The sequence below is a fragment of the Salvia hispanica genome, chromosome 3 (assembly GCF_023119035.1).
Source record: "Salvia hispanica cultivar TCC Black 2014 chromosome 3, UniMelb_Shisp_WGS_1.0, whole genome shotgun sequence".
In the NCBI taxonomy this organism is placed as follows: Eukaryota; Viridiplantae; Streptophyta; class Magnoliopsida; order Lamiales; family Lamiaceae; genus Salvia; species Salvia hispanica.
Window position 1 is genome coordinate 6,416,706 of NC_062967.1, and position 27,939 is coordinate 6,444,644.

The following is a 27,939-nucleotide window of genomic DNA, read 5'->3' on the forward strand; positions in this document are numbered from 1 at the left end:
TTGTATCTAACAGCTTGAAATGGATAGTGTTTTATTATGTGAACATTTTTTTTTAGTTTGCAAGAATTGGAACAAATACTGTTTTCAATTACAATGTGTTCAACATGAGTAATATTTCACTAATCGTGATCGTATGTATACGTCATATATGTCCTTTGCTATATACTATACCAAATAATCATCCAAAATTTTATTTACAAATTTATCAGAACTTTCAGAGTAATTAGCCCGTAACTAGTATCAACCAGTTGAAAAATTGCTCAAGCAAGTCTTCGCACCATCATTCTCCCCCTCGAAACAATGAACTCAACCTAAGCGTCTTCTTGGCCAAGCTCCGAATGTCTTCTCTGCTCGACTCGTTGGAGATCTCAACCAACTCCTTTACCCCTCCACAGTTTATGAAATCCCTTGCATTGTCCTCTGCAAAAAAAACCAACATGATGGGGCAAAGTTACATTCCTTTCGTGCATAAATAGTTGAACACAATGCCAGTTCTCATCTTGCTCAAACATTGCAGTCTAACCATGCATGAAAAATGGAGGAGCCCTTACCATTTTGAGCTAAATGGCAAATGGCAAGTTCCAAGTGGCGTCTGGTCAAGGCAGACGCTGTCTTCAAGTTGGCAACCAACCACGACAGACCTCCATCTTCCATTAGTAACGAACGACCCCTCCAATGTCCTGGTGCAAATATGTTTAGAGGAATGTAATTCATAGTCAAGTAAACCATGTGAATTATGATACCTTTCATGATTCTTCTCGACTCACACTTGGAGAAGTTAGCCAAACCTCTCGCAACCTGAGCAACCACTTCAGTGTTCCCCAATCTCGTCATTCCTAATAGAGCTCTGATGGATCCATCTTCTTTCAAAACCATGTGCAGCTTTTCTGCATTCGAGAAGGCACCTCAACGTAAATATAGGTATAACAAATATAGCCTGTGGGAAAATCTAATGAAAAGAAACCAGTTACAGCTTACCATTTCCACATAGATTTGCAATAGCCCCAGCAACCATCCGAAGAGTTTGAGGATCGTCGGTTCTGGAAGCTGCAGTGGCTAGAAGTTTAGCGCCTCCTCTATTTGTTATCAAACCTTGATTCATCTCTGAAGACAGAAGAGGAAGCTTCAGGTATGTTATAGAGGTTGATTGAAAAGCAAGTGAGTTGTGGGATACCATTCATTGCTAAATTTGCTATGGCACCAGAAGCAACTCTCAGTATCGTCGTGTTCTGTGACGACTCCACTAACTTAAGCAAGGCATCTAAACCACCTTCCTGTACGATTCTTTCCTGATTGATATCTGAAATTGAAATGTTAGTCAGAGATGACACTCGATCCTAAGCCACTGCTCAGACACTCAAGCATTTACTGGAAGTGTAAAATATAGTAAGTATACAAAAAATTTCACTAGCAGCAGTTTTTGAGCACCCTCAGTCAAAATAAAGTCCCTTTCTTCCATGTAGGCAACCACATGAGCTTATAAGAGATAAATTGACATCTCAAAGAAAGATATGGGCTTATTATGCTCATTTTAAAGAGTACAACCGGAACGCCTAATTGCTAATAAGCACATTTTTTAAAGGTGAAGGACATGTGGTCTTTATGGCCAAGCAAATCGTTCCATTACATACCTTCAGCTGCAAGGTTCGCAACAACTTTGACTGCATGAGTTTGAACATCTAAATCTTCAGACTCTAACAGTGACACTATCTTTTGGAGACCAACTGCGTGATTACACAAGTTTCAAGTAATAAGAAAAGGAAACGAAATATTGGTAACATATAATCATAAATTTTAGACGTGTCGCAAAAGCACATTAACTTGACAATCAGGACATAGATTAAAAAGATGTAGGAATCAAGAGCTTGCCTTCCTCACATATTTTAGTAATTGTATTTCTTTGGTTGAGGATAGTTTCTCTTGACCGGCTAGACTTGTGTGAGCTTTGTGGACTGCGTAAAGCTGAAGACTTGGTTATATTCTCATTCACGTAAGGTACCTTTTCCTGCAATTTAATATGGTATAAAATCATAATGTCAAATCAAAACCACCAAATCTACCATGAAAAGCTCCTTAGCCACAACTAAGCCTCATTTTTCTTTAACCAAGAAAACCATATGGGAATTAAGCCCTTCTTTCATAAGCAAGTTAGAAATAGTTTTGAGAATTTTGCAAGTTCTATGAAGAGGAAACCTATTCACCTCAAAGCCATCTTCACTTTCTGGTACACCCTTTATTAAGTGAATTAGCTCTGTTTCAGCTTCTTTTCTTAGTTTTTCCTCTTCTTGAAGTGTTAATCTGACTGCACAAAGTTCATTTTTAAGTATCGCCTGCCAAGTGTTGTTAAGCATGTATTAGTAACTAGAGTGAATTAGCATTGTCGATGAGGTAAAAGTCGAATGTCCAAAATACCTTTTCTGATTCTAGATTCTTATTTTGTATGTGTAATAATCTAAGTTCATCGGTAGTTGCCTCATGCAGCTGGTGCACTTCTTGCAATCTTATTCGTAGCTCACCCATCTCTTTCTCTGCCCCAACCTAGAATAGCAAAAGAAATAACTGATCAATGAAAAGAAACGAACTTAATAATCATTAGGAGGAAATATTGAATTCCATGTTGATATAGAGAGGCAACAAGATATGATAGAAGATTCAGAAAGGATCTAATGCACACTTACCTTGGATGAATTTTGATGCTCACGAAGAAGGTTTTTCGTTGAATTCAACTCTTCTTTAAGCTCGCCAGCATGTAAACGTTCATCTTCAACCCGTTGATTTAATGACTCTATTCTCTCTTCATACATCTTCGTGGTGTCCGCAAGTGCTTTGCGATATCTGGAGTTCTCGACCTGACTTTCCTGTAAGGGTGGAGCAAATCAAAATATCAGATTCTTTTTTATCTGATAAGATCATGATTCTAGGCAGTGAAGGTGTATTTGTGTAATTTTTGTACGTGAAACAGTGTAACAACATCAAGAAAGTATTCATTCATTAAGATGTAATAATCCACCTCAAGCAATCGATGACAATCAGCTACTTGCTTCTTCAGCTTCTCTATTTCTTCTTCAGCACTACTGTTTTGAGCGTTCTCTTCTTGTATCTTATTAGTCAAATCAGCTATTTTCTCCTCATACATTTGGGTTGTATCAGCAAGTATTCTCTGATATGCTGAATCCTCTAGCTGCTTTTGCTACTACCAGAGAAACAAATAGCATTATATCTTTGGAAAATGTTATGCATAGAGAGAGGAGTTTTTTTCTTTGTTTTAACTTTTTCTTTTCAGTAAAGGTAAGAGACACATCAAATATGCATTGCCTAATATGTTATGTGGTCACCAGTTTTTGTAAAAAATTAGTGTCATTATGCCAAAGGACAGATAACAGCAATGTCTGTACCTTGTCGTGCTGGGAATTCATCTCTAGACGTGCAACCTTGTCACACAAGATAATGTTTTGATCTTTTTGGTGTTTCAGATCATTCATAGCATCAGTCAAATCATGTTCCAGACGATCGTTTTCCTCCTCCAAGCACTGAATAAGAAAGCAGGTAGAGAGATTCAAGAAAATGGTGCTGAAATTTCTGCAAGGATTAGACTTTTGGTACCTTAATATCCTTTAAACTCGTTGCCAAGCGAGCTACCTCATCGATCAATACTTTGTTTTCTTCCTTCTGATTATCTAGTTCTTGGAGCAGTTCTTTTATTTTTGACGTTAAATGAGTATTTTCCTTCTGTAGTAACTGCAGCCAGACATATTGTTGAGGGAAACATGACACAGAAAACGAAGAAAAAGTTGAATTTTTAGAAGCATATACCTCAGCTCTAACAGAAAATTTCTTTTCTGCTTCAGCAGAAGAATTTTCGAACTCTTTTAGCAACTTCTTCAATTCATTTGTTTCGTTCTCTCTCAACCTTTGTTGCCGATCAATGTCTGCAGAAAGATAATCGACTTGAGTCTCCAGCTTCCTGCATAAGCTTTCGTAATCAAATTCTTCTTTCAGCTTCACTGTGTTTACAACTTTCATGGCCTGCAGAAATCAGTCACACCAAAAGGTATCACACCAATATAGATACATGTCCACTCTTTTATGCGCATGATCATTTCCATGTTTGTTTGATGCATGAATAAACTATCTAGCATTTCAATGTATAGTTTCTTAATCTATCCTTGCTGCTCTCTAGTGCCAAAAGTGTACCTAATAATGCTTATCAGAATAGTTTTAGCATGCAGATAAGAAAGGTCCAAATAAAGGCATCCTGAACAATCATTTTTAACGTTTATAAGTGCGGATAAAGTTGAACTGGACAATGGAATCCACAAACAGGCCAACATATTGGTTATCACATGTCACAAGTTAAGAAATGGTCTGAGTGGCCAGGAAGAAGAAATATACACTAACTCACCCGTTGTCCAAACATTACAGTGCTTGCAGTTTCTGCATGATGACGAGAAGATGGTCCGATTGTTATAATGAGTGAAGTTCTTGCAGAACCTGTTGCATTAAACTTGTATCATTTCAAACTGTACATACTAGAGTGAAATCCCATCGATTTTATGTATACTAGTTAAACTTTCCTGTTTGCTTTATCGAGTAATAAATTAATATAAATGTTATGAGAAAATGACAAAAAACAACTTCTATCATATAGATTTGTAGCTGCATAATATCATTCAAAATCACTTGCAGCAGAAGACAGCAATAGCATAGAGCCTAGCAGCATTCTTCTAGTTGATAGAGTAGATGTTTAGTAAAAACATCAATAGCATAGATATATTTATATTATGCCAAATTAAATATGTTTCATCTCTATATATCCAGAATCAACAAGGCAGCCTAAAGCTCACATGGATATTGTAAAGATAACAGGGCATATGAGGATGAGATTATTGACCTCCAAATGAATCACGAAGCAATCTTGTTAGTTTTGAATCTCTAATTGGTATATGTGGACTATTTTCAGTTAGTGCATTTATGCATTTCCCAAGTGAAGTAAGAGAAAGATTGATGAATTTGGCCTCCTCGAGTACGTGGCCTTCACTCCCTACAATGAGGAAAAACCAAATAAATAAACAGGTTGGTGGTGAACCCGCAGTGAAAATGAATGATCACTTGAGTACCAAAAACAGTGTTAAGGATGATAGTTAAGACAAAAAACAAAATAATTTTTAGTCCGGAGACGAGATGCAAGAGAAGGAACTGATTATTCAACTCCGAGTTGTAAAAGGCGAACCTGATTTGCCTATTCGCTCGGATCCTGCAAGATCCACTATCAGCAGCTTGCTTTTCCGGATAGTCAACACATGATGGCCTTGTCTACCTGCTGCCATACCTGTTTCTTGGTTAGTTTCTTCGTCCTCATTTGCAGATCTACGGATATATACCTGCAAAGGATAATAGTAAAATGAATTGACAAAGGGTGTACTAATTTGCAGAACAACGTACTATATAAGAATCCAGTTAAAATATTGCTAACAATGTTGTCCTGTACCATGAGAATTGCGTGGCTACGTGAAGATTCTGTATTCATCTTTGTATTGGCCGCATGACGGTTAGCCTCTCCAAGTTGCATTAGTTGCAAGAAGTGCTCGAGTTTCCGTATTTTAACTATTTCGGCTCCAGGCACCGATACTTCTCCGGTCTTTGCATCCTCAACAATCGGAATGTTTGTCTTTTCCGGAGCAAGTAAATCTTGAATAGACTCCATGTATAACTGTTGCCAAATACAGATGAAAAACTAAGAAGCATAAATAAAGAAAATCTGAGTTACTTTTCACAATCGAAAGTATCTCCATAAATACGTTCCTCTATCCTAAGCTTAAGAATTAACCAACTAGCAAACAGTTCCCGACTTCGAAATCGAATCTCACTACCTGCAAATAAGAGACTTCCACAGTGTCTGATGCTGATGTTCCCGCCAATATGTCCTCCAAAGCTCTAACCATTATTCCACGCTCCGATGCATCATCTTTTCCCATCCGGCCAAGTGTGTAAGTCTTGCCGGTGCCTGTCTGGCCATAAGCCATAACTGTGCCGTTATATCCATCCAACACACTCTGCAGGAAGCAAATCAAATACCTTAACAACTTATCGTATCATCAAAACCTGGCTTTTAGGTATCTTATCCTTATCTAATCCAAACAATAATACATTTTGTTTGAAAAAAATTACAAGTAGATTCATGCTATAATATCAACTCAGAAACAAAAATTAGCTATATCATCCCAAAACCAATGAAAATCTCCTTATAGAGTGCAACTCGTGAGTACATAATATACGGGTTTCCAAGTTACCTCAACGACAGGCTTTGCTACTGCCTCATATACACGCTTTTGAGAAGCACTTTCAGTTAATAATTCATCAAATCTGTAAGACTCAGAACTCCAGTTGTTTTTCCTCAACTTCAATCTTTTGAGCTGCATAATGGTAAAAAAAAGATCAATGGTGCCATGATTGCATTGCAGCATAAGACATGAAAGCTATTCAAGTAGAAAGAATGAAAAACTAGTCACTGACTTAGTAATACGCTAACAGTACCTCAGGCTGAAGTTCCACGCAATCAGCATGATCGACATCAGAGAGATCCTCGGCATTTTTAGGTCGGATTCTGACAGCAACTCTCACTCTTTCAGATTCTAATAGTATGAAAGAGAAAGAGGCACATCAGAATTCATACCAACCAAGTTATATATCTCCTTACATCATGATCACAGAATTGATATCACTCTCAACATAACCTCTCAACATAACCTTCTATTGACAATGTATCAGTTTTTCACATCACAACCAATTAAAATTTCTCACCATTTTTCAAATTCCTGTTTTAGCTGATCAAAATCTTGTCTTTCATAACTGTGTCTAATTACTGTCCCTCATTGAAATGAACCACAATTCAAAATTCCCTTGGTCGAAATTCAAACAATAGTAAGAAAATCACATGACATACCATTTACATTTCTAATTCACATACCCTCAAACACATGTGTGAATATATATTACATTTGAATGTGTGCATACACATACTAGTGTGTGTGTGAGAGAGAGAGAGAGATAAAACCTTGGTCATAATCAAGAGGGAGAGAGCGAGGAGTTCTTGACGTTGGCGTGACAGAGCGTCTGGAATTGGACGACGACGCTGCTTTGGAGCGGACAGAATGCGGCTGCGCCTGAGCAACGCCTCCACCATTATTTCTCAAAGGAGAGGTCAGAGAAGCAGAAGACGGCGACGACAATGGCCGGGGCCTCTCAGGCTTGTGAGATGTTCTCCCCAAAGAAGCCATCTTTTCCACGCACCAGCACCTCCACTATGTGAAACTCAAAATGGAGCTGACAACAACTTTAGGGAGAGAGAGAAATTGGTTTGTTGAATGCTCAAGTCCAACATTGAGGCCGGCACGATCGCTTCAACTCTTCCCACTAACTAAATTACTTGAAAAATTATAAAAGATTTCATTTTTATGATATCCGGCTTAGAGTTTCAAATATCATTGCCATCTGATTGCTTAAAGGAGAAATCGTTTTCTTGGACTTTTGTTTGTTCAGAGTTGTGTCAGCAGATTATCAATCCACTTTAAGAAAGCTCTTTATCTTTCTGCGGCAATTCAATGCTATAAAGACAACTCCATTTAATTACCAGATTATATTCCTACTATAAGCTTAACAAATGCATTATTGTATTCCTTTTCAAAATATCTCAAAATAATTGTTCTTAACAAACTATTAACTCTCTTTTATACTCTATTCTATTATTGTCTCACACTATGTTCTCGATTCTCTCTCAATTTAAAATCTCTCTCTTAATTCATGCATCCAAAATAACTGTCCCAATTAATTCGAGGAAGTAGTATTTATTAATAGAAAATAAAAGTGCCAAATTTTTTACTACTTTTTAGCATCTTGGAATATCTCATTGTAAATACAATAATGAGATCTTTACATTAAATATATGGTAGTTTGTAACTTTTTTGTATGATTATTATTAATGTGGAATGTTGTTATTATTTTTCAGATAATGCGCAATTTTTTGTAGTCGTTAAAGATGTTTTTTTTGTTAAATGACCTATAGTTATTGATATAAATTACTAAAATTATTTATCAGATAAATGATACTAATATCGAAATTAGAAAATAAAACTAATCCCTAAATAAAAAGAAAAGGTTGTAGTGGTGCAAAAAATAAGGAATTCCGATTACCTGTATTGTTCTTTTCTTAGTCAGAAATAAATTATTTAAAATTTAAAAGTATAGAATGCAGCCAAACGTTGGAGACACGAAGAGCGACATGTTATGCTTCCAAATATTCTTTCCAATATAATTAAATGTGACAAGTCAAGAAAACTAAGATATCAAAAACTTCGTAATTTCATACTCAATCTCATTGATATTTGGACCCCTATACCCTAGGAGATATTATTTGCAACTATTTAAATATTTCGACCGCAGTTATAAATCTGGCAGGGTTCTTAATTGTACAATTCATAACCAAATTTTGAATGTGTGCCTCAATAATTTGATTGATGCGTGACGCTTTTGAGATTAAAATTAGTTGAAATTCATAGGAAAATTATTGTAACTATGTAACTTTGTCTTATTGTGCTACAATTTATTGAATTGGTACACATGTGACAAGCAACATGGGTTGCCGGCGAAACACAGGCTGTTGCCTTACAAACACTTGTTCAATTTTGAATATAATTACTACTATAATTATGTCCCTTATCAAATTTTAAATAATCGATCAATTATCTACCTGACTAATTGGGTAGAAATGGCGTATTGAATGATTAAAACCATTCATGTTCATAGATCAATATATGGATGGTTTTAAATTTTAATGTGCTAAAGAGATAGTTGGATTTGTATAAAAATAATCAAATACCAGTGTACAATTTAGCAAACAACTTTATAAGTTATAACTAAGTTGAACCAAAAAATAATCAGAGATTTTGTCAGTATAAAAAATACTACTACTAAAGTACTAAGTACTCTTAATTCTAAACATAAATGTATAAAATTAAAATAACGATCAAAGATAACTAAATTTGAATTTGACTGTAAGTTTGACCAATAAATGCAAGTTTGATTTCAGATTTTTATAATGTGGGACATGATCATTTTAATTAAATTTTTCCTTCAATTATTTCCAGCTTTGAATTATGAGTTTCAATTTTCTCATTCGGCGGTGTTTCATTTAAAAGAATTATACATTAGTTCTCACAAATGATGTTCACGAATAATTTTGATCTTCCTCGTTTGAAAAATAAAAAATGTTTTAATAAATGACCAAAATCAAAATTATCGCACCACATAAAATCCCAACAACATTCTTATTTTACTCGAATTAACTCAATTATTGTGCATTCACCTTTTGTCCTAATATTATTATTGTTATTGTTACTAAGTTAACTCATCCACCACTGCTACTTTGCAACATTTAGCAATTATTTCAAAATTTGGAATCCATATTAGTAGAATTTAGAAAAGCGATTGCTAACTTGATAATGATATAGTTTTTCATACGAAAACGAAATCGTAAAATTGAATTTCTTCCCAAAAAATGAAATAGTAGTCCACGTCGGATCAAAACCATATCTGCATTTCGTTCACAAAATATTCTTTCACTCATCATAGCATAATTGTAATCGAAGTCAGTGTCAAATTGATAAAGTGAGTTGAGAGATGGAAAAGTTTTTCATAATTTCACACCAAAAACATGGCCCACTTGATTATATCACCAAGAGAAGTAGGGCCCTATCAAATTGCAACACCAACACTTCAAATTTTAATTACTCCTAGTATTTTATTCGCCACGGCAACCAAATACTCCCTCCGTCCGCCATTAATAGTCTCACTTATAAGCAGCACGAATTTTAAAAAATGTTAAGAAAAGTGAGTGGAACAGATATCTCATTTGTATATATTAATTTAAATGAAATGTGAGTAGGATCCACTTGTATATTAATTTAAATGAAATGTGAGTGAGATGAGTTAGTGGAAGATGGACCCTAGTACTATTTATAGTATAAATGAACCGAGACTCCTATTCGCGGACGAATTAAAATGAAAAAATTGGACTCTCCTATTGATAGAGGGAGTAATTACTACTCTCTCCGTCCACAAAAAAATAGATCACTTTGTGTATGACACGAGTTTTAATGTAGAATTGGTAAAGTAAGAGAGATGAAGAGAAAAAGTAGTTAAAGTAAGAGAGATATGTAGAAAAAGTGAGTAAAGTAGGAGAGAGGGAAGAAAAAGTGGGAAAAGTATGAGAGATAAACTTTATATTTTAAGAAAGTGATCTATTTTTTGTGGACGTTCTAAAATGGCAAAAGTGATCTATTGTTTGTGGACGGAGGGAGTATGTAGTAGACTACTAGTAGTATGATTTCGATTTACTTTGATTTGTTAGATTGGGTTATCATGATTCCAATCAACACGAGAATTGGACAATCATTTCAATTCAGCAGCATCTTCAAATTAATATACTATCACTTCATTATTATTATTGTTTGTTAACAATTCACAAGTTCTTAAAACAAATAAACCTAAAGTTCGGTTTTTTTAACTCAACAAGAGTAAATAAGTTTAGCTTGCCTGTGAATTTGTTGATCAACAAAAAAAATAGTACAAAATCAATTCTTCGAAAGGGCTATAGTTATTTGGATATATTTAGTATAGCTATGAATCAATATGCAAACTCTAGACATCATTGTGATATTATTATTATTTAGTTTATTTTTCTATGATTTTGAAGGGTTTTGACAGTAAAATACAGGTGTTTGAAAAATAAAACATTTTCCTAGTTCTTGAGAAGGCACCTTCCACAGAGCTTTACAGTTGGTCTTTGGCTGCCCCTTCATATGCTCAAAATCATGCTGACATGTCTTCATATTGTTCATCTACACTTGTCTTGTATCCAACTCTGATCAAATAATAAGAGAGAGAGGCAATTAAGAAACAATTCATCCAAAACACAACATTCAAACTGGGAGGGATCTAAAGAGAGAGGCAATGACTTCAAAACTCAGCATTCAAAGCGGGGTGGGATCTTTTGGGGGTTGTTAACATTAGAAGCAGACAAGTGTTGCAATAAAACCTGATTTTCAGCAAGAAATATACAGGACTGGAAGACGTTCGAGGTACCTTCTAGTCAGCACTGAGATTCAGGTCACTTTGGCCAAGCTTGATTCTTTGAATCTTCAAAGGTACAGTTTTCTCCAAAACTGAGACATTGATGTTATTCCAAACATCCGACTTTGTCGGAAGCTGAGCGATTTTCTCGGCAATCGCCATGTCTTCAGGAAGTACAGAACCAAACACAGTGTACCCTTTTTGCCACTCTTCATGATTTGCAAGGCTTACGAAGAATTCAGGGCCGGATTCAACCCATGCCACCGAACCCCTTCTTATGGTTGGGCAGTGCTCCGATGGAATCGGGTCGAATTCCACTCCTTGGGCTTCTAGTGTTCCTTGGATAAGACCAAATGGAGGGCCATATGAAGCCTGGCAAGTTTAAGAGTAGGAAAATTTGAGGATTCTTAACGAGAAAAATAAGCTTATATAATCCAACAGATTTTATATACGCCTTGTATACGAGACGAGATGCATCCATAAGGCACCATGTTGGGCTTAATAGCTGAATATGGCTATGAAAGCAAAGTAGGACTTGAACTTCTTTTAAAAGTTATGTAAGAAGAAAAGAGTTTAGTCTTACAGCTTTTATGTGGTTTCCGTCAATATCCCAGAACTGGCCCCGGCTTTCTGCTCGATAAAAATGGCAACCTGCACAATGTCGCAAAGCCAACAACTCTAGCATGTATGCAACTGAATGTGGGGAACATTCAGGCAAAAGCTGTGAACAAAATAGAAAAATCATCAAAAACTAAAGGAGGAAGTGGAATATAATGCATTTGAACTAGAATCAGGACTTCCACTCGCCTATTCCTCAAACATAGTATTTGGTCGACTTCAAAACAGATTATATCAGGCCAGCTGTCCCAGTCTGCTTAATTTATGGTCTAAAGTGGGGCGTTGCTCAAATCAGGCAAATGATAGTTTGACAGAAAAATAGTACCAACTACGATTCTCTTTAAACTCATGTAAAGCATTATGTAGGCAGAGAAATACCATTAGGAGGCCCTACTTTCCTTCAAACAGTGTCATAATCTCAGCATCTGAGATTCATATTTTGATGAAAACAAGTGTAGTTTATTCATTCCACATACAAAGGACACAAGATTTTACCTTGATGTGAAGGGTTCCATACTCTGTCTGTAACGCAATAATGCCCTTCAAGAAGAAACCGAAGCGAATTGTTAGTCTAAGGAACCAAATATCAAAAACTTATGTGGTGACTACTGATTAAATCAAATAGCAGCATTAGCAAGAATGCAGCAATGCTAAACAAAAGGACTTCAACAAAAATGGTGTACACTGTGACCGGCAATATACTGGTCTTAATAATGGTCGTTCAAAGATTCACAGAATACATATGTATCTGTAATGGGCAATTGTCATCAAACCACTACATGACATTAGGCAATCGTGCCTACCTCCCCTTTCCCAAAGACGATGCCTGATGTCCACATGATCGTGTTTCCGTTATCTTGCTTTTCAGGATGCAGGACATCCTTTTGTTTCTTTAACCAGCACTAAACGACAAAAGCAAAAGCAAACAATCATGTCAGTTACATAGTTAGAAGCTAACAGAACCTCGTAATTCTATATTCTAACATGTGATTCATAGACAATCAATTCGACTGTTGCATACATGTCACATATTATAAGCGATGAGAGCATGCTACTTTCCTTCACAACAGAAAATCCATGAATCAAAACAAGATTTGTCTACCAACGAAGAAATCCATGAATCAAAACAAGAATTTTCTTCATATCAGTATATAATTGCTTGCTTACTACTCTCATATAACAGAAACAAACAGCAAGCAAAAGAAGATTCCAAAATTGATCTTGAGTTCTTAGATATCCAACTGATCATCACAACAAAGACAATTAGTCAACCAAAAACTCCTGAAACAGCAGCCAATCCCAAGAAAGCCATCAATCTAAAATCAACACAATCCAAACTATCATTCACTATCACAAGACATAAGCTGCAGAACTAACAAACAAGAAAGAGAAAGAAGAAAAGAAAAGAAAAAACTACTAACCTCACCAAATTTCTCCCCACAAGCCTTCTTATTCCCACAGAACACCCACGAATCACATAGACAAGGCCCATCCTTCCCCGTGCACATCGCCTTGCAAGCGTTGCAGCACTGCTCGGACGAATTGACCTTGAAATCAGTCCCCCACTTCACAGAAGCACCCCACAGCTCCAAATCCGGAATCCCTTTACAACAACCTCCATCTCCCCTCACCTCCACCTCCGACTTCCCACCATCACCAACCGCTAAAGCACCAATCTTTGAATCACCAGACGATGAGGGTCTCATCACAGTTGACATGAAAATGTAGACCATACAGAAAGATACCGAACCCATCAACAGAAGCAACATAGGCCCCCACCTCGCCGGCTCCACTTCACTCCCCTTGCGACCCATTTGATACAAAATCAAGAAACCCACAAACCAGAAAAATTGTGTCTTGAATTGCTGCCGAGTATATTTCGTCACCTTTCAATCAAATTTTCCCACATCTAATATAAGAGTTTAGTGAATGCTAAGATATGAATGGAATAATTGTGCAAGAAAGAATGTTTGAGTGATCTTACTTGACCAGCTGCGGCGGAGACGGCAGCAAAGCGTATATACCGGGGTTGATTATTGCTCTCCGATGAGCTGTGGTGGAATTTTCTTTAATTTTTTTGGGTTTTTTCTTTGTAGTCAGATTACATGTGGTGGAAGCGTTGACTTACAGCCCAGTTTTGCACACCGCAATAAATTTTTGTTCGATCTAAATAATTTCTTTAGCTTATTTTTCTTTTAAAATGTGATACTAATGGTAAAAATATGCATAGATTGTGGCAATAAGCGGTATTTACCATATCTTAAACAAGAAAGATGCTTTTTAAGCAAAAACGGAGTCATTTATACAGCCATAATGTAATTAAATTACATTATTTTTCTTCATTTTTCATATTTTTTGGAATATGTTCGTCTTTTCTTTGAGATTACTAGTTCAGTAATTATCAATTGCTACATTATATTTTTTTATTTGCAAATTAAATTATATTTCTCATTCAATTTTTTAAACATTTTTTTTATCAATAGTATATCCCTAGTTTAGTGATACTCCCTTTCCAGAATTGGTCAACGATAATTTACAGAGTTGACAAAACTGTAGGTAGTACAATTTGTTAAATTTCTATTATAGCTCATAAAGTAGTGGACTAGTAGGTTTGTGGTTATTCGTCTTTCAAATTTTAATGGCTCTGAATATTTTTAATTATTCAAAAAAAATCTAATTAATTAATGCTATATAAATCACACTACTTTGATAGTACAAAAATGAACGCAATATGTTTACACACCTTTTTAATGAAAGAGAAACTCGAGACCACAACTTCACTTGATTGGGATACATGTAATTTACAATTCATAGCATCGTAAACTAACGAAATTAAGAACATTGATAATGAGAAGGTCAAAATCCACATTTTTATTCTCAGTGTTTTTGGTAGAATGATGTGTTGTTTTTATTTTAATCTTGTGCCTGGGGGCAAAAGTTGAAAGAGAGCAGCCCATACTGCATTTCACAGCAACACTAGCACTCCAGTGATGTAGCAGATTAAATACCGAGACAAACTATGAATTAAAAATTTAAAAGAAATTATGGACCTTTGAGTATTGAAAATTGTCGAAGAGGTTTTCCAGATTGTGTACCTGTGACAAAGAAGACTATCAGCTCAAACAACAATTTCTGATATTAGATATATCTGTCATAATTTAAAGTAAGAAAAACAATCAAATCCTACATATTTATTTATGTTTTCCATCGTGAAATTGAGCATTTCTTGATGACTTGAAGGTCTCCAAAAATTCTTGAGCCTTTTGCAGTTCCTGCTTTTGCCTCGATTTATCCCATTGGTGTTCTGAAGCCAATATCTCGATGACACGGGACACTGCCCTCCTGGCAGCATCAGTGTCGAGAAAGGCAAGGCGAGACCTTCTGGCTATGAAGTCAACAGCTGATTCACAATATTCATGCCGAGCACAGTATGCAACTTCAGCCTCCAGGACTGGGTACCCATGGGCTAGTCGCTTGCCCAGATTTTCATTCTGATGCACATAAAAATAACTGTTTAGGATATAGAGCAAATATGCCTATTCATGTTTCGAAAACTATGCAACACGCATATTCTTCAGGATGTTAGTAGGAACCAAGGCAATAAGAAGCAAAATCATAGACGACTACTAAACCTGAGCGATGGCAGCTACTCGCTCAGCAAAAATGCCATAAGCATGTGATAAATGCTTTGCTGCAGCGGTGTCCATTGCACCAGGAACAACCTTCCCACCATATGATGTCTTCATGCGCTTATACTGCTGGGCTAGTATGGTAAAAGAAGCAGGATCCCATCCATCGGCACCTATAAGTTGTAGGTTGTAAGTCACACACTTGCTTGCTGAGCTCAAGTTTCCCGATTTAATTGCTAGATCAACAGCATCCTCTGCCATACTGGAATTGATTAAGTAAACAACTGATTACTGGAAAAATCTGATGATTGAAGGATTAAGCATAGATGGATGTCTGAAGAGAGAGTGCCACTTGTTCTGCTTGTAAACAGGCTAGATATACATGATAAAATACCAAAAAAGGTGGAAATATTCATATGTTCAGTTAATTTATTATGCAACTGACTGATTTACCTTCTATATGTAGTCCACTTTCCACCAGTAATTGTGACTAAACCAGGCAAATCTTCGCACACTACGTGATCCCTGGAAATGCTCTCAGTGCTCTTGGCTCTAGGATCAACAGCCAATGGTCGAATGCCACTCCAAGCAGACAAGACATCCGTGCGCCTTACCTAATAATCATTCTTAAATATTACTTACACCTCCAGCCTCCCCTTGAAAAATAATGATTGTAAAAATTAAGGTTTGGGAGAGAGCAAAATAAAAGGAGAGTCATCATCCATGCACCTTTCAATAACCAATTCCACCCAGACTAAAAGTAATTCAAGCTTCAACAGGAATATATAATATTGTTTTTTCCTTTTACTCTGGGGATGTGAATAAGGCCGTTGGCTAAAGACTCTTCATGAATTATCAAAATGTAATCTCTTATGAACTAGATTATCAAAATAACAGAACCACAGCTCTCGTGCGCATGAAGAAGAATTTTAACTTGATCATCTGGCACTTACCTCTGGATCTTACAAATTTCAAAATATATCAAAAAGCTCGAACATGAGAATAAAAGAAGTCAAAATGTAAATCGAGTGAAATTAAACCTACTCAAATAAGTAAAAAAAAGTTAAACATTCATCACCACTGTAAAATGCGGCACTCTATTAGGAAACTGTGGCTAAGCTACCAGAGCACAGTATCTACATTAATGCCAGTGCATTTAGTCACAAGAGCAGCAAAATAGGCAAAGTGGCATATGATATGAGGATGTTAAGTTCTAATGTGAAATATATTGGCATTTGTTACACTCGATATAGTTAACCTTTAAGTTTCCATAGCTGAACCAAAATAAAAAAGAAGACAAAACTGATTGTCGGTGAAAGAAAAAAATAATAATTGGCAAACTAGCAACCATTTCTGGAGAAACCAAAATTTGCGAAAGCAGAGGGGTTGAATTTCTTGGTAAACAAAGGAAGGACTGACCTGTTGGATGAGTAAACACAAAGGATGAACGATAAACAGAAAAAAAACATGAAGTTAAAAAAGTAAGTTGAGGTTAATTGGGAAGTGACATTTAAGTATATGGTGATTCACAAACCTTAACATTAAGATAATCAGAAATGGCATCCAATATGAATTCAATCTCATCCTCATGCGGCTCTGGTAGCATCGTAATAGAGGTATTTGAGTCAGTGGTGCCAGCAACTGTTCTTCCCAACCAGGGAAGCATGAAGACAACACGTCCATCCTTGGTCTTGGGAACAATCAACCCCATTCCTTCTGGAGAATAGTAATCAGGAAGCACTATATGGACACCGCTGCTGGGACTGATCATTTGCTTTGCTTCTTTGTCTGCCATCAACCTCACAGAATCGCAGAAGGGACCAGCAGCATTTACTACAACTTTGGCATAAGTATCAAACTCATTGCCTGCACAGGTTGACAAAGCAAAATATAAAACGCCAAATCAATTGCACCAAAGGCCCCAAGATCAACAAATGAAATAGCAATGAGACTTCAGATGCAGAAACAACATTAAGGTCCCACTTAGAAATGCATCTGCGCAATGAGAAACAGAACAACATGAATCAAACATCCCAAGGAGATAGAAAAAATCACTTTCCACTTACTCTTGGATGCATATGCATCAAAACTGCAGTGAAAAATATGCTATAGCTTTCTACCCTGATATTCATGCAGAGTCTTGTGTGGAAATAATAATAAAGAAAAATGGCACAATGATGTGTGAAGTCCACAAAAGGCAGTGCGCCACAGATCAAGTAAAATATGCTAAACACTTTATCAGGGAATTGATCATGTTTGAACATGTCATAAAATAAATAGATAAAATTAAGAGAATCCTACAATCTTGAAATAAATGCTAGTAATAGTTAAGTGAAAGTGATATACATACCTGATATATTATTTCTAATCCGAGCTCCTATTATCCGTCCATTACCATCATCCCTAAGAAAGGATATAACTTCAGCATGATTTACTACAGCTGCTCCTGCTAAAGCAGCAGTACACGCTAATGCAACATTTAAACGTGAATCATTCATTTGTCCATCATAATAAACAACGGTTCCTTTCAAACTCCGATCTTTTCCCTTTCTTGCTAAAGTAGGAAAGAGTTCGACAGACTCCTGAGCTGAATAGTATCTTGACAAGTGGAGCAAATGCCTACCAGCTACCAGATCATACATTTTCAAACCCATCCAGTAGTACACTGCCTCAAACCAGCTAAAACACGGGGTCATACAAGGTAAGGCATTGCAAAGGTGTGGGGCATTCTCAATAACTTGTTTGCGTTCCTCTAAAGCATGGAAGACCAGCTTTAACTGCCCATAATCCAAGTTAAAAACAGCTTTCTCCAAATAACGGACTCCTGTAATAAATGATTGTTTTAAAACATATTATAGGTCCTTCTCTGAAGTCGTAGACTCGTAGTAGTCAATAAAGGACATAAACAAGGAAGGCCAAAATTTAAAAGATTGTCATAGAAAATAATGGAAATCAGGGATTTAAAAGTAAGTCATAAACAAAATGTAAAACATACATTAAATTTGATGCCACTTCAGCAAGAAAGGATAAATTGTGGGTTTCGATAGTTTAAAAACTAAACTAAGAAGTAATTAAAGAGGCAACTTCTGTAAGAAATCTTCTCATTAGGACAATATTCCTCTATCACTTTACAAGCATAAACCAAGTGCAATAAATAGGCAACTAAGTACCAGAACAAAAGAAAAGGACAACTCTTGATAGTCTCTTCAACACACAATGGCTTGGCTTGGTAATTCCAACACGATTACATTCAATTATAATTGGCTTAATTCTTACAGTATATGGAAGTAAACCCTATATTCCACAACCCTTCCAGTTGCTTATCTCAACTTTCACATCTCATTTATTTCATAAGCTTTTGTCGATTCCACACAATCAAACAGCCAATGCTTAAGCTTTCCCAAGTAAAATTGTGCAACAGATTCAACGCACCAACATAAAAGCATTTCAAAAATTGGGTGAACAATTGAAGGCATAAAGAGGATTTCCCTTCATTGAGATATTAGCTAATGGATTGCCAATTGTGTGATCAGTTCTACCTTAACGTTATTAAGTTTGTATCAACACCAACCATCTCTAAATTTCAGAGTTTGCTCACGTGAAAGAACGGAGTAACTTTAGCACACAGTCACAGATGCTCCATGACAGTTTTTATGAGTGATCAAGGTACAATTCTCAGTGCCCAAGGTACAACAACTCAGCGCAGAAAATAAAATCATGAAAAACGCAGACCTCCATGGATGAGTTTGGTAGACCTCGAGGAAGTGCCGGACGCGAAATCCTCTCTCTCCACAAGGCCGACGCGAAGGCCGCGCGTGGCGGCATCCAGCGCGACGCCGCAGCCGGTGGCCCCGCCGCCGATGACGAGGACATCGAGGGGGTTTGAGGCGCTGGAGCCGATGAGGGCGGACTCCTGGACGGCGCGCGACGGCACGGCGGCGGAGGGGTCCGCAATTCTGTGCTTGACATTGGCGAGGGCGGCGCCGCGGTCGCTGGCGGCGATTGGGGGGTTGCCGAGGACGGTGAAGTACGCACCGCCAGCCACGGCGGCGACGGCGGCGAGACGTCGGAGGCGGATTGAGGCGGCCATGGGGCGATTGTGATCAGAATAATGGGAAGAGGAATAAATGGATTGATTCAGTTATGGGACTGACAGTATAATTGTATATATACTGTGTCCACATTTAATCAAATACACATCACTATTATGCTCTTCACTTTTTTATATGTGATCTTCAAAATTAGAATAAAATCATGATGTTCATCATAATCTAATACAGTATTTGATTATGTTAAGATACACCTCTAAATAAAAAAATGGAGTATATCACTAAAAGTGTCAATTTGCTTAACACGTTATGCTGTAATTAAATCTATTGAATTATTAATATTTGGCCATTTAAATTCAGTTGAATTATGTAATTATAAAAGAATAAAAAAGTTATTTAATTCTTTTTCCTTAAACACCGCTGTTTCTGATTCAACCCATTTACTACTTGTACCATCATTCTCCTTTTGCCTTTCTTTTATTTATTTAACATTAACAATATTATAGTCTCAAAATTTATGATGTTTCCGAATATCGAAATCATTTTGGAAATCATATTTCTATAAAACCACGAAAAGAAGAATATGTCATTTTGGAAATCATATTTCAATATAGTCTAAACTATTAAATTACACTATTCTACTAGCTATTTTATTCCTAAAAATTCATTGTTCAGTCGAAAATAAAAGACTACAAACTCTAAAAAATAAAAATTACAAAACCCTAGAATCTAAAAGTCACAAGTCCTAGAAAAATGAGAGGATATTGAAATAAAAATTATAAATCCTAAAAAATATTGAAATAAATAAAGGATAGAAGTGAGAAATTAGTGGAAGAATGTTGAAGAAATGAGATATAAATTAGTCAAAAATTGAATTTAAAAAAAAAATTAGGGGGATAGGGTCCGGCCCGAACAACCCGTATCACCGGGCCGGGACACGGCGCGGCCCTGGGGGCTCCAACGCCGAGCCGGGACGCAACGGAGCGCAGCCTCGGGCGTGCTCCAGTACCGTCCCAGGCGCGGCTCAGACCGCGAATCTTCCTCCTCCAAAGCGCGAGGCCGTGGGCCGGGCCCAGGTGCAACATATTAAATTTTAAAGCTTCAATTTTCTGAACCATAACATCTGTGCACATAATAATATTTTTAATAGTACTCAAAACGTGTTGTTTAAATAAAGACAACTAAGAAAAATAATATTTTCAAATCCTGACAAAACTTTGTGAATTAAATATATTTATCCCATATATACCTTTTTAAAAATATACTCACAACACAGAAGTGCAGAACCAAGAACATTGTGATGAAGTAACGGATATTGTAGAAAATTTAAATGGGCTTAATTGACAATATACTTACATGAGTCCAATTATAATAGGACAAATTAAATTATCCCGTTCAGATTGAGAGTTCAGAGTTCAGACTCTATAAAATCAAACTATCAAATTATGTACATCTATTTATTGTTTGATAAAGAGTGTGTTTTGAAAGTATTTGATCCTAAATTGTAGAGTTAACGTGTTTAGAGAAAATACGACAAGTAATTCGATTTTCAATTATTAAATTTCCCTACTTGATTTAATTATAGAAAAATAAGGAAAGTAATTTAATTCTTAGACAAAATAAATTTTCATTAAATATCATATTTTTCTTGTATTTTAAAAGACACATAATTACTATATGGTACATACTAAATGGCTCATCTCGACAATCACATGAATAGGCATTTACATATTAAACGCCATGAGTTTTATTAAAAATTTAGTAAAATATAATATAAACCAATAAAATAAGTAATTGAAGTGTAACAATATATATTGAGAAATTGATAAAATATAAGATATATCAATAAAATAAGTGATTAAAGTGAAACATTGTTAGTAGAGTTAATATCGGTTTTAATAGGTGGTCTTCCTGTGGACTCAAGGTTACGTTGGTGCCATGATTTTCCTTTCTCTCCAGAACAAGCTCTTGAGAAGTTGGTCGTGACGTTCTGAGGGCTTGTTCGGTTCTTTCGAACTAACTGAAGAATGGTCGTCAGGCTTGTCAGTTTTATCTTTGAGTGAGCGGTTTATTTTTGTGTTGGTGTTGTTTTGATAGTTCATTTAGTGTGGATTTTTGTTTGGGACATTTTCTTTTGTTGCTTTGTTTTTGTTTTTTGCTAGGTTTTGCTCTAGCCGTTTGTTTGCTTGCTTTTATCTTTCTATTTATGTTCTATGTATCAATTATCCAGCTTGTTTGACAAACCTTTTTTAATCTTATGCCTCTCATCATTGATTTATTGATTATTCCTTATATTTGTATCTAATAAATTACTATCAAAAAATAAAAAATAAAAATACAGTAACTTGGAAATAACCATATACTAAAAGGTAAGGATTGGAACGTACATTTCTCAGTAAAATCTTGACGTCAGAATAAAAAAGAAAGGCGAGTCAAAAAATGAAGCACCCTTTCTTTTTCATGATGTTAAGTATTAAGGAATAGTAATACTGACGATATCAAAGAGATGTAGTGAAAAATGCAGCATGATTGGCCAATATTATTATTCAAGTTTACTATGCTAATACTATTATTATTCGCATGTGTAGTAACATACACAATAAGTGTCGTCATTTTTTCCAGTAGATAAACAATGGGCATCAAGGAGGCTTACACGACGCCCTAGTAACGCCCCGGTGCATTCATCTTGACAAAATCCACGTGTTCCCACCAGACATGCAAAATTAATGTTTAATTGGCAAATTGCTTGGTCTTTCTCTACCCCTATTGAACCTGTAAATATCATATTTCAATAAATCATCACAAAAATATAAGAAAAGTAATTTTGAGACGAATATAAATTTAAAAAACTATTTTATTCGATGTATATCTTTGAAAAGATAGAATAATAATGTGAGAAATAAAAAATATGTGCATACCAGCTGATACAACAACTGCACAAAGCAGTAGTCCTAGCAAGAGAGATGGCAAGAGCTTAGCTATTCCCATTATATTGATGTAATTTGTAAAAGATTATACAATGTTTGTATGAATATATTATCTAAAATAAGGGAGAGCCCTATTTATAAGCTATTGATTCTTGAAATCCTGGAATTTTCAATTTATTCTAATTTGCCTTTTTTTCAATTAATGGTAATATGGATAAGTAAGTAATTTATTTTCTTTAGTCATGTTTGTTTGATGGAAAAGTAAAATTGGCAAATAAAATAAAGCAGGATTATGAAAAAATATGATTCCAAACGGTTTTAATTTCTGGTGTTTGAAAGAAAAACCAAGATTTTAAATTTTATTTTTTAATTTAAACACTGAAATGAAAATAGTACTACTAATTAATTTATTAAAAACATTAGTGATAATTATAATATTATTTATATTATTACAATGCATCATTTAAATTATTAGATTAAGATTTTATTATAATAAGTTATGTAACATAATAAAAAATGATATTATAAATATAGTTATTTATTAGTAATGGTATGTAATTCACGATTTTAAATTTTAATAAATAATAACAATAATAATATTATTAATCCCTCTATTCCATAGTAGTAGAGTCACTCCTTTTCGATACAGAAATTAAGAAAGATATATTAAAATATATTAAATGAAGAGATAATAAAGTATAGGAAAGAGATAAAAGTAGAGAAAATAAAGTAAGAGATGAAATAAAGTAATAATAATTATTAAGCGTTAGTATAATAATAATTATTATAATTATAGTTATTTATTATTATTTATTATAATTAAGTACAAATCATAATTTTGTTATTTTTAAAATATTAATTAATGATTTATAATATAATAATAATTGTATCAATTGTATAAAAGAATTAAAATTATATTTTAAATATCTAAATACGTAAGAATCCTAAAAATTGTGAAGGAAATACCTAACAAAAGTGGCGGAATCAAAATCATAGAAAGTTGTTTATGTGTGGTGATAAGACTAATTTCATGCATCGGTTATGTGGTGGAAAACACTTTATTTTACTGGGTGTAACGCAATTTTTAAGCCAGGTGTGTGAAGGAAATCGCTAGATCCAGGAAGAGCCGGAGGCAATGGACTAGCGAAGGAAAGTGAGCAGAGTTGAAGAGAAAAATGGCTAGACGAAGGGAGTCCAAAGTCGAGGGTAACGAAGACTATTCACACCCTGCTGGACCCACTTCTACGCCTATATAAAGAGGAGCATGCAGCACACGATACACACATGATTTTGCTCTCAGCTCACACACTTACACACACTTGGGAAAAATGGGAATTCTGGGGTAGTTAAGGGTTTATCTTCGGAGAAAGTTAGTGGTAACACCGTCCTCACGGAGGGCGAAGATACAATCAGCTTACATTTAGTTTTTGCACTTTTATTCTGTCGAACTTCAACGTTTCCAAAGTCGATTAGTTGCTGGCTACTTACCGATTATCTATGCATTTAGTTTATGTCATAATGATGTTTATCTTGTGTTGATTTACGTTGATTCTGAGTTTTTGAGGTTTAATTTCAGAAGTTGAATGTTATTCTCTGTTTTGGATGTTTCTGTGCTTGATCTGGGAAATAGGTTGTGGATCTGTGTTGTTGTTGTTGATCGGTGGTTGATCGGCGAATTTGTAGCTATGGACATAAATTTGGACGGAGTTTGTTTCGGATGCTTGGATCCGGAGTGGATTTAGCATCTGAAGTGTGGATCTGAACAGGGGAAACCGAGTTGTGTATGGATCATGAATTTTCTGCTCTCTTTTCATTTTACTCCGTCTAGTAGTCGCATATCTGTTTAGTTTTAATTGTTCTTCGTTTAATTGCTTTAAATTCAGTCTCCGCTTCGTTTCGATTTACGTCCTACCTCTGTTTTTACTGAAAGTTTTATGCAAATTATTGGAGAAGATGATGTCGCTTTGGTTAGTACTTTAGTTAGTTGTTTTTCAACTTTTCATCCGTACTTTACCTTTTCAACAAATGGTCCCCACCGTCAGTTTATTTCCCAGGTCTAGGTAATTTAGGGAATAGTTTTTTTTAGATCTAGTAACTGCCTCGCTCGTTCCAGTTATATGCATGATTTCTGTTTAAGCTGCCCTAGATCTAGTGTTAGCGTAGGAGATTTCAACTCCAAGTTTAGTTTAATTTCCTCAACCCAAATTGCGTGGCAGCAGCCAACCCAAAAATAGTCCCCAATCCTTGAACATGTTTAATTGCGCATTCATATCTGTGGGATCGATCCCTACTTCCCTGTGCTAATTTTAGTATACGTGGTTGAGGGTTTTGAAGAGGTATTCTCGTGTGTCCGACGACCGAGATCTTCCAACAATCCATGAGTTCCTAAACCCTGTGATCTAGTGGATTCGCTGGACCTAGGAAGCTTGATATTCCTTACTGAGCACACAGTCTAAACCAAAAGTTGAGCTTCAAATGGCGCTGTTTCCGGGGATGGATGACGTTAATTGTTTATGCGTTTGAGGATTTGGTGTAAATAGTTTAATACTTTAATTTATGTTATTTTATTTTTCTTGACAGTTTATGAACACGGGCTTCCATTCTGGAAGTTGGGCTAGTTCATCTGGGTCAGGAAACGCCCGATACAAGTGGCAAGTCAAGGAGTCTACGTCCACTGTCACTACCAGATCAGGGTTAAGGACAGTAGACCTATTTCCGTTCGAATCAGAAAGTGAGAAGGAGTGGAACTCGTCAGGAGAAGAGGACCCGAAGTCGTCCACAGAAACAGAGCATTCCGAGACTGAGGAGGAGGAAGACCCAAATATGGCACATTTAGTGGATCCCGATCCGGAGATAGGTTCACTCACCGCGCATCTAGACGGTGAGCCCGCCCATGCCATAGTCTCAAACCCGCGCTGGAGGTCTATCTATATCAAGACAAATGTGCTCGGAGTTTTGCCCACATTCTCTGGACGAAGGAACGAATGTCCTTACGAATTCCTAAAAGAGTTTAGTAAGCTGTGCAGCATTCAAAAGTGACCCAACGAGGCGACTGAGGAGGACTACCGTTTGCGTGCAGTCCCGTTTGCCCTTAAAGGGGAGACTAATACTTGGCTGCTGAGGCTCCCACCAGACTCGATCAACACATGGAAGGACTTCAAGCTGGAGTTCTTGGATTATTTTTTTCCCGTCCAACAAGACGAATGCCTTGAAGAAGGAGATCCAGGAGTGCAAGCAAGAATATGATGAGTCTCTGAGCTCTTATTGGTCCCGGTTCAAGGGACTGTTGGATGCTTGTCCGAACCATAGGATGATTGAAGCAGAGACTTACTATCTATTTTACGAAGGTGCAAACCCTGAATCAAAAGACTTGATGAATTCCTCGAGTGGGGAAAATTTTACCAAGAATAAAGCAAGTGAAGCCAGAGAAACTTTGGGAAGATTGATCGAGGCGAAGAAGGCCTATGATAACCCCCAGAGCATTTTGAGAAGGGGATCGGCCAATGCAGTAACAAAACAAGATGACAAGAAGGTGGAGGACAGGATAGATAAATTAGAGAAAGCACTGTTGAATGCAATTGAGAAGTACAACCCTCATGCTCCATCGGAAAATGAGAAACCCCCTGGTCTAGAGGAAAGACAACTTTAACCTTATTACGGTCAACCTTGTGAAGGGGAATGCCAAGCCCAGACAAATTCAATGGGAAGCTGGAATCCGGATGGAAGTTGGAACCAAGGAAGACAAAAGGAAGCCCCATGGAGGACTCGCCCCAATTTTAGATGGACTGACAATGATCAAAGTCAGCCGCCCCCACTGCAGCTCACAAATTATGCACACCCTCCGAGAGGCAGTCCAACTGGTCGTGAGAAATCAAGAGGGGCAACTGCAACTGGGGATACAGGAATCAGGACCATACTAATTGGGGAAGCAGGAATCAGAACAATCCAGGGGAGCTCCTATGTGCCTCCTCACCAGAGGAATAACCAAGGGAACTATTAGAGTTCCCAGCCAAATCACCAAGGGAATCAAGGGTCTAGCAACCAGTACAATAACCACCAAGGAAATCAGGGGAACTATCGGCAAACCCAAGGACAGAATCAAGGTCAATGATCAAATTCTAATCAATTCAACTCTAGGCCACAAATGAGTTTGGATGACATGGTCCACGACCTAGTGAATTCACAGCAGTTCATGCAGAATAACTTGCATTCCAACAACGACGTGGTGCACAAATTGCAAGACGCTCAGTCTGAACATAAAGCCGCCATGGAAATGATGGCAAAACAGCTGTCCCAGATCGCGGTTTCTTTGAATGAGATGCGGGGAAATGAAGGAAAACTTCCTGCCACGGTCAAGCCACCCGACCGAGCAAACACTAGTCATATCACCTTGAGATCCGGGAGGGGCTATGAAGGACCGTCACTGGAGATCGACGCACAGGCAAGTAAAGGGAAGGAGAGTCAGGTGTTTCAAGGAGATAGCCTGTCACGACCGCAGTTAGCTAAGGATAGCATAACTCGGTTTATCGCGTAAGGAGGGATTATAAGAAGCGGGGATAGAAATTAGGGGAGATTAAAGTCGAGACATAAGGAGATACACAATTATAATATTAAAGGATATTACTTATAACAAAATATATTCGATCAAGGGGACTCGAGAGACTGTTCTTACAAGTTCGACTTATCAGAGTTTAGAAATTTAACAATAAGCGAGCCCTTATCAACGGCACAACGGAAACAAAAGAACGTGGTTCATGTGTGGAGACATGAACCTCCGAGAGTTTTATTCTTATATAGCTACTAGTCTGCCCTCCACAGCACTTGATCCACCCTTCCACGATCAACCTGCACATTTAGAAATATATGCAGGGCTGAGTACGAAGGTACTCAGTGAACATATTGCCGAAAAAATACACATATACATTTAAAAAAAAAAATATTGTCAAGCCATTACTACAGTAACACTCAGGGATTTTATTAAAAGACCTGAGCTTACTAAAATATTAACATTTGGGCCCATTTTCCTGTACTTTGCCATATCTGATCATCTTGTGCCGCTGGGATGGTGTTCTCATACGGTCACCTTCCCTGCCCATCATGACAGAGGTATCCTTGTGCCGAGAAGGTGGCCACCTTCCACGATCACCTTCTCTGCCGTCCGTTCACGGCCAGAGGTATCCCGTGTACACTAGTCCGAGCGGGGACACCACCCTCACTAGGACCCGAATTCGACTTATATGTCATCATTCATAATTCACTTGGCCTTAGCCAACAGATAGGCATCATACACAAAACATTTATGGCAAGACAACATCAAATCACGAACATGTGTTCGAGTTTTCATAAAATATAATTTGTATTTTTAGTATAAGAAAGCTCACCTTGGTCGTTTAGTTTCCTTACTTGAATCTTTCGTTCCAACTCGACTTGCGAACGTACCCTTTTGAAAATTTCACAATGAGAAAGTACTAGTTTAGTTTTAAAACTAATCCAATTTAGAATGAAGATCTCACGCTTAAACCTATTACTAATACTAACATTATTATTATTATTATTATTATTATTATTATTATTATTATTATTATTATT

At 36.5% G+C, this 27,939-nt stretch overlaps 3 protein-coding genes across 4 annotated transcripts; all 3 read right to left on the reverse strand.

The window, feature by feature from the left end:
- Window positions 1-66: 66 nt before the first annotated feature.
- LOC125210973 (kinesin-like protein KIN-UC) lies at window positions 67-7,499 on the reverse strand. The gene is made up of 22 exons (XM_048110635.1): window positions 7,055-7,499; window positions 6,535-6,632; window positions 6,291-6,413; window positions 5,871-6,053; window positions 5,489-5,710; window positions 5,231-5,381; window positions 4,892-5,041; window positions 4,403-4,491; window positions 3,814-4,026; window positions 3,604-3,738; window positions 3,396-3,530; window positions 3,011-3,190; window positions 2,679-2,858; window positions 2,413-2,538; window positions 2,202-2,330; window positions 1,870-2,005; window positions 1,632-1,724; window positions 1,175-1,300; window positions 979-1,104; window positions 744-887; window positions 552-680; window positions 67-420 (listed from the first exon to the last, which is right to left on the reverse strand). The coding sequence occupies exons 1-22, from the start codon at window positions 7,275-7,277 to the stop codon at window positions 281-283; spliced, it is 3,231 nt and encodes a 1,076-aa protein (XP_047966592.1). The 5' UTR covers window positions 7,278-7,499; the 3' UTR covers window positions 67-280.
- A 3,186-nt stretch (window positions 7,500-10,685) lies between these two features.
- Window positions 10,686-13,895, reverse strand: LOC125210889. Of its 2 annotated transcripts, none has more exons than XM_048110515.1 (7): window positions 13,730-13,895; window positions 13,167-13,631; window positions 12,549-12,647; window positions 12,241-12,285; window positions 11,711-11,848; window positions 11,140-11,499; window positions 10,686-10,918 (listed from the first exon to the last, which is right to left on the reverse strand). In XM_048110515.1, the coding sequence occupies exons 2-6, from the start codon at window positions 13,557-13,559 to the stop codon at window positions 11,143-11,145; spliced, it is 1,032 nt and encodes a 343-aa protein (XP_047966472.1). In that variant the 5' UTR covers window positions 13,560-13,631; window positions 13,730-13,895; the 3' UTR covers window positions 10,686-10,918; window positions 11,140-11,142. The 2 variants fall into 2 exon arrangements, with proteins under 2 accessions (XP_047966472.1, XP_047966471.1); XM_048110514.1 differs by having other exon boundaries at window positions 13,167-13,654.
- Window positions 13,896-14,508: 613 nt separating this feature from the next.
- LOC125215308 (glycerol-3-phosphate dehydrogenase SDP6, mitochondrial-like) lies at window positions 14,509-19,551 on the reverse strand. Its single transcript, XM_048116690.1, has 7 exons — window positions 19,107-19,551; window positions 17,725-18,198; window positions 16,909-17,240; window positions 15,828-15,988; window positions 15,378-15,636; window positions 14,933-15,236; window positions 14,509-14,840 (listed from the first exon to the last, which is right to left on the reverse strand). Exons 1-6 carry the CDS (start codon window positions 19,462-19,464, stop codon window positions 14,937-14,939), a joined length of 1,884 nt encoding a protein of 627 aa, XP_047972647.1. The 5' UTR covers window positions 19,465-19,551; the 3' UTR covers window positions 14,509-14,840; window positions 14,933-14,936.
- Between the last annotated feature and the right edge of the window lie 8,388 nt (window positions 19,552-27,939).

Coding starts and splice junctions, on each gene's coding strand:
- LOC125210973 (XM_048110635.1), bottom strand. CDS start 7,277: ATGGCTTCTTTGGGGAGAACATCTCACAAGCCTGAGAGGCCCCGGCCA. Junction 6,414..6,534: donor GCGTGGAACTTCAGCCTGAG/GTACTGTTAGCG, acceptor ACCATTATGCAG/CTCAAAAGATTGAAGTTGAG. Junction 1,105..1,174: donor AGCAAATTTAGCAATGAATG/GTATCCCACAAC, acceptor TTCTGTCTTCAG/AGATGAATCAAGGTTTGATA.
- LOC125210889 (XM_048110515.1), bottom strand. CDS start 13,559: ATGGGTCGCAAGGGGAGTGAAGTGGAGCCGGCGAGGTGGGGGCCTATG. Junction 12,648..13,166: donor GTGGGGAGAAATTTGGTGAG/GTTAGTAGTTTT, acceptor TTTGTCGTTTAG/TGCTGGTTAAAGAAACAAAA. Junction 12,286..12,548: donor TCGTCTTTGGGAAAGGGGAG/GTAGGCACGATT, acceptor TTCTTCTTGAAG/GGCATTATTGCGTTACAGAC.
- LOC125215308 (XM_048116690.1), bottom strand. CDS start 19,464: ATGGCCGCCTCAATCCGCCTCCGACGTCTCGCCGCCGTCGCCGCCGTG. Junction 18,199..19,106: donor TACCAAACTCATCCATGGAG/GTCTGCGTTTTT, acceptor CATTTATTACAG/GAGTCCGTTATTTGGAGAAA. Junction 15,989..16,908: donor CTGATTATCTTAATGTTAAG/GTTTGTGAATCA, acceptor AATGATTATTAG/GTAAGGCGCACGGATGTCTT.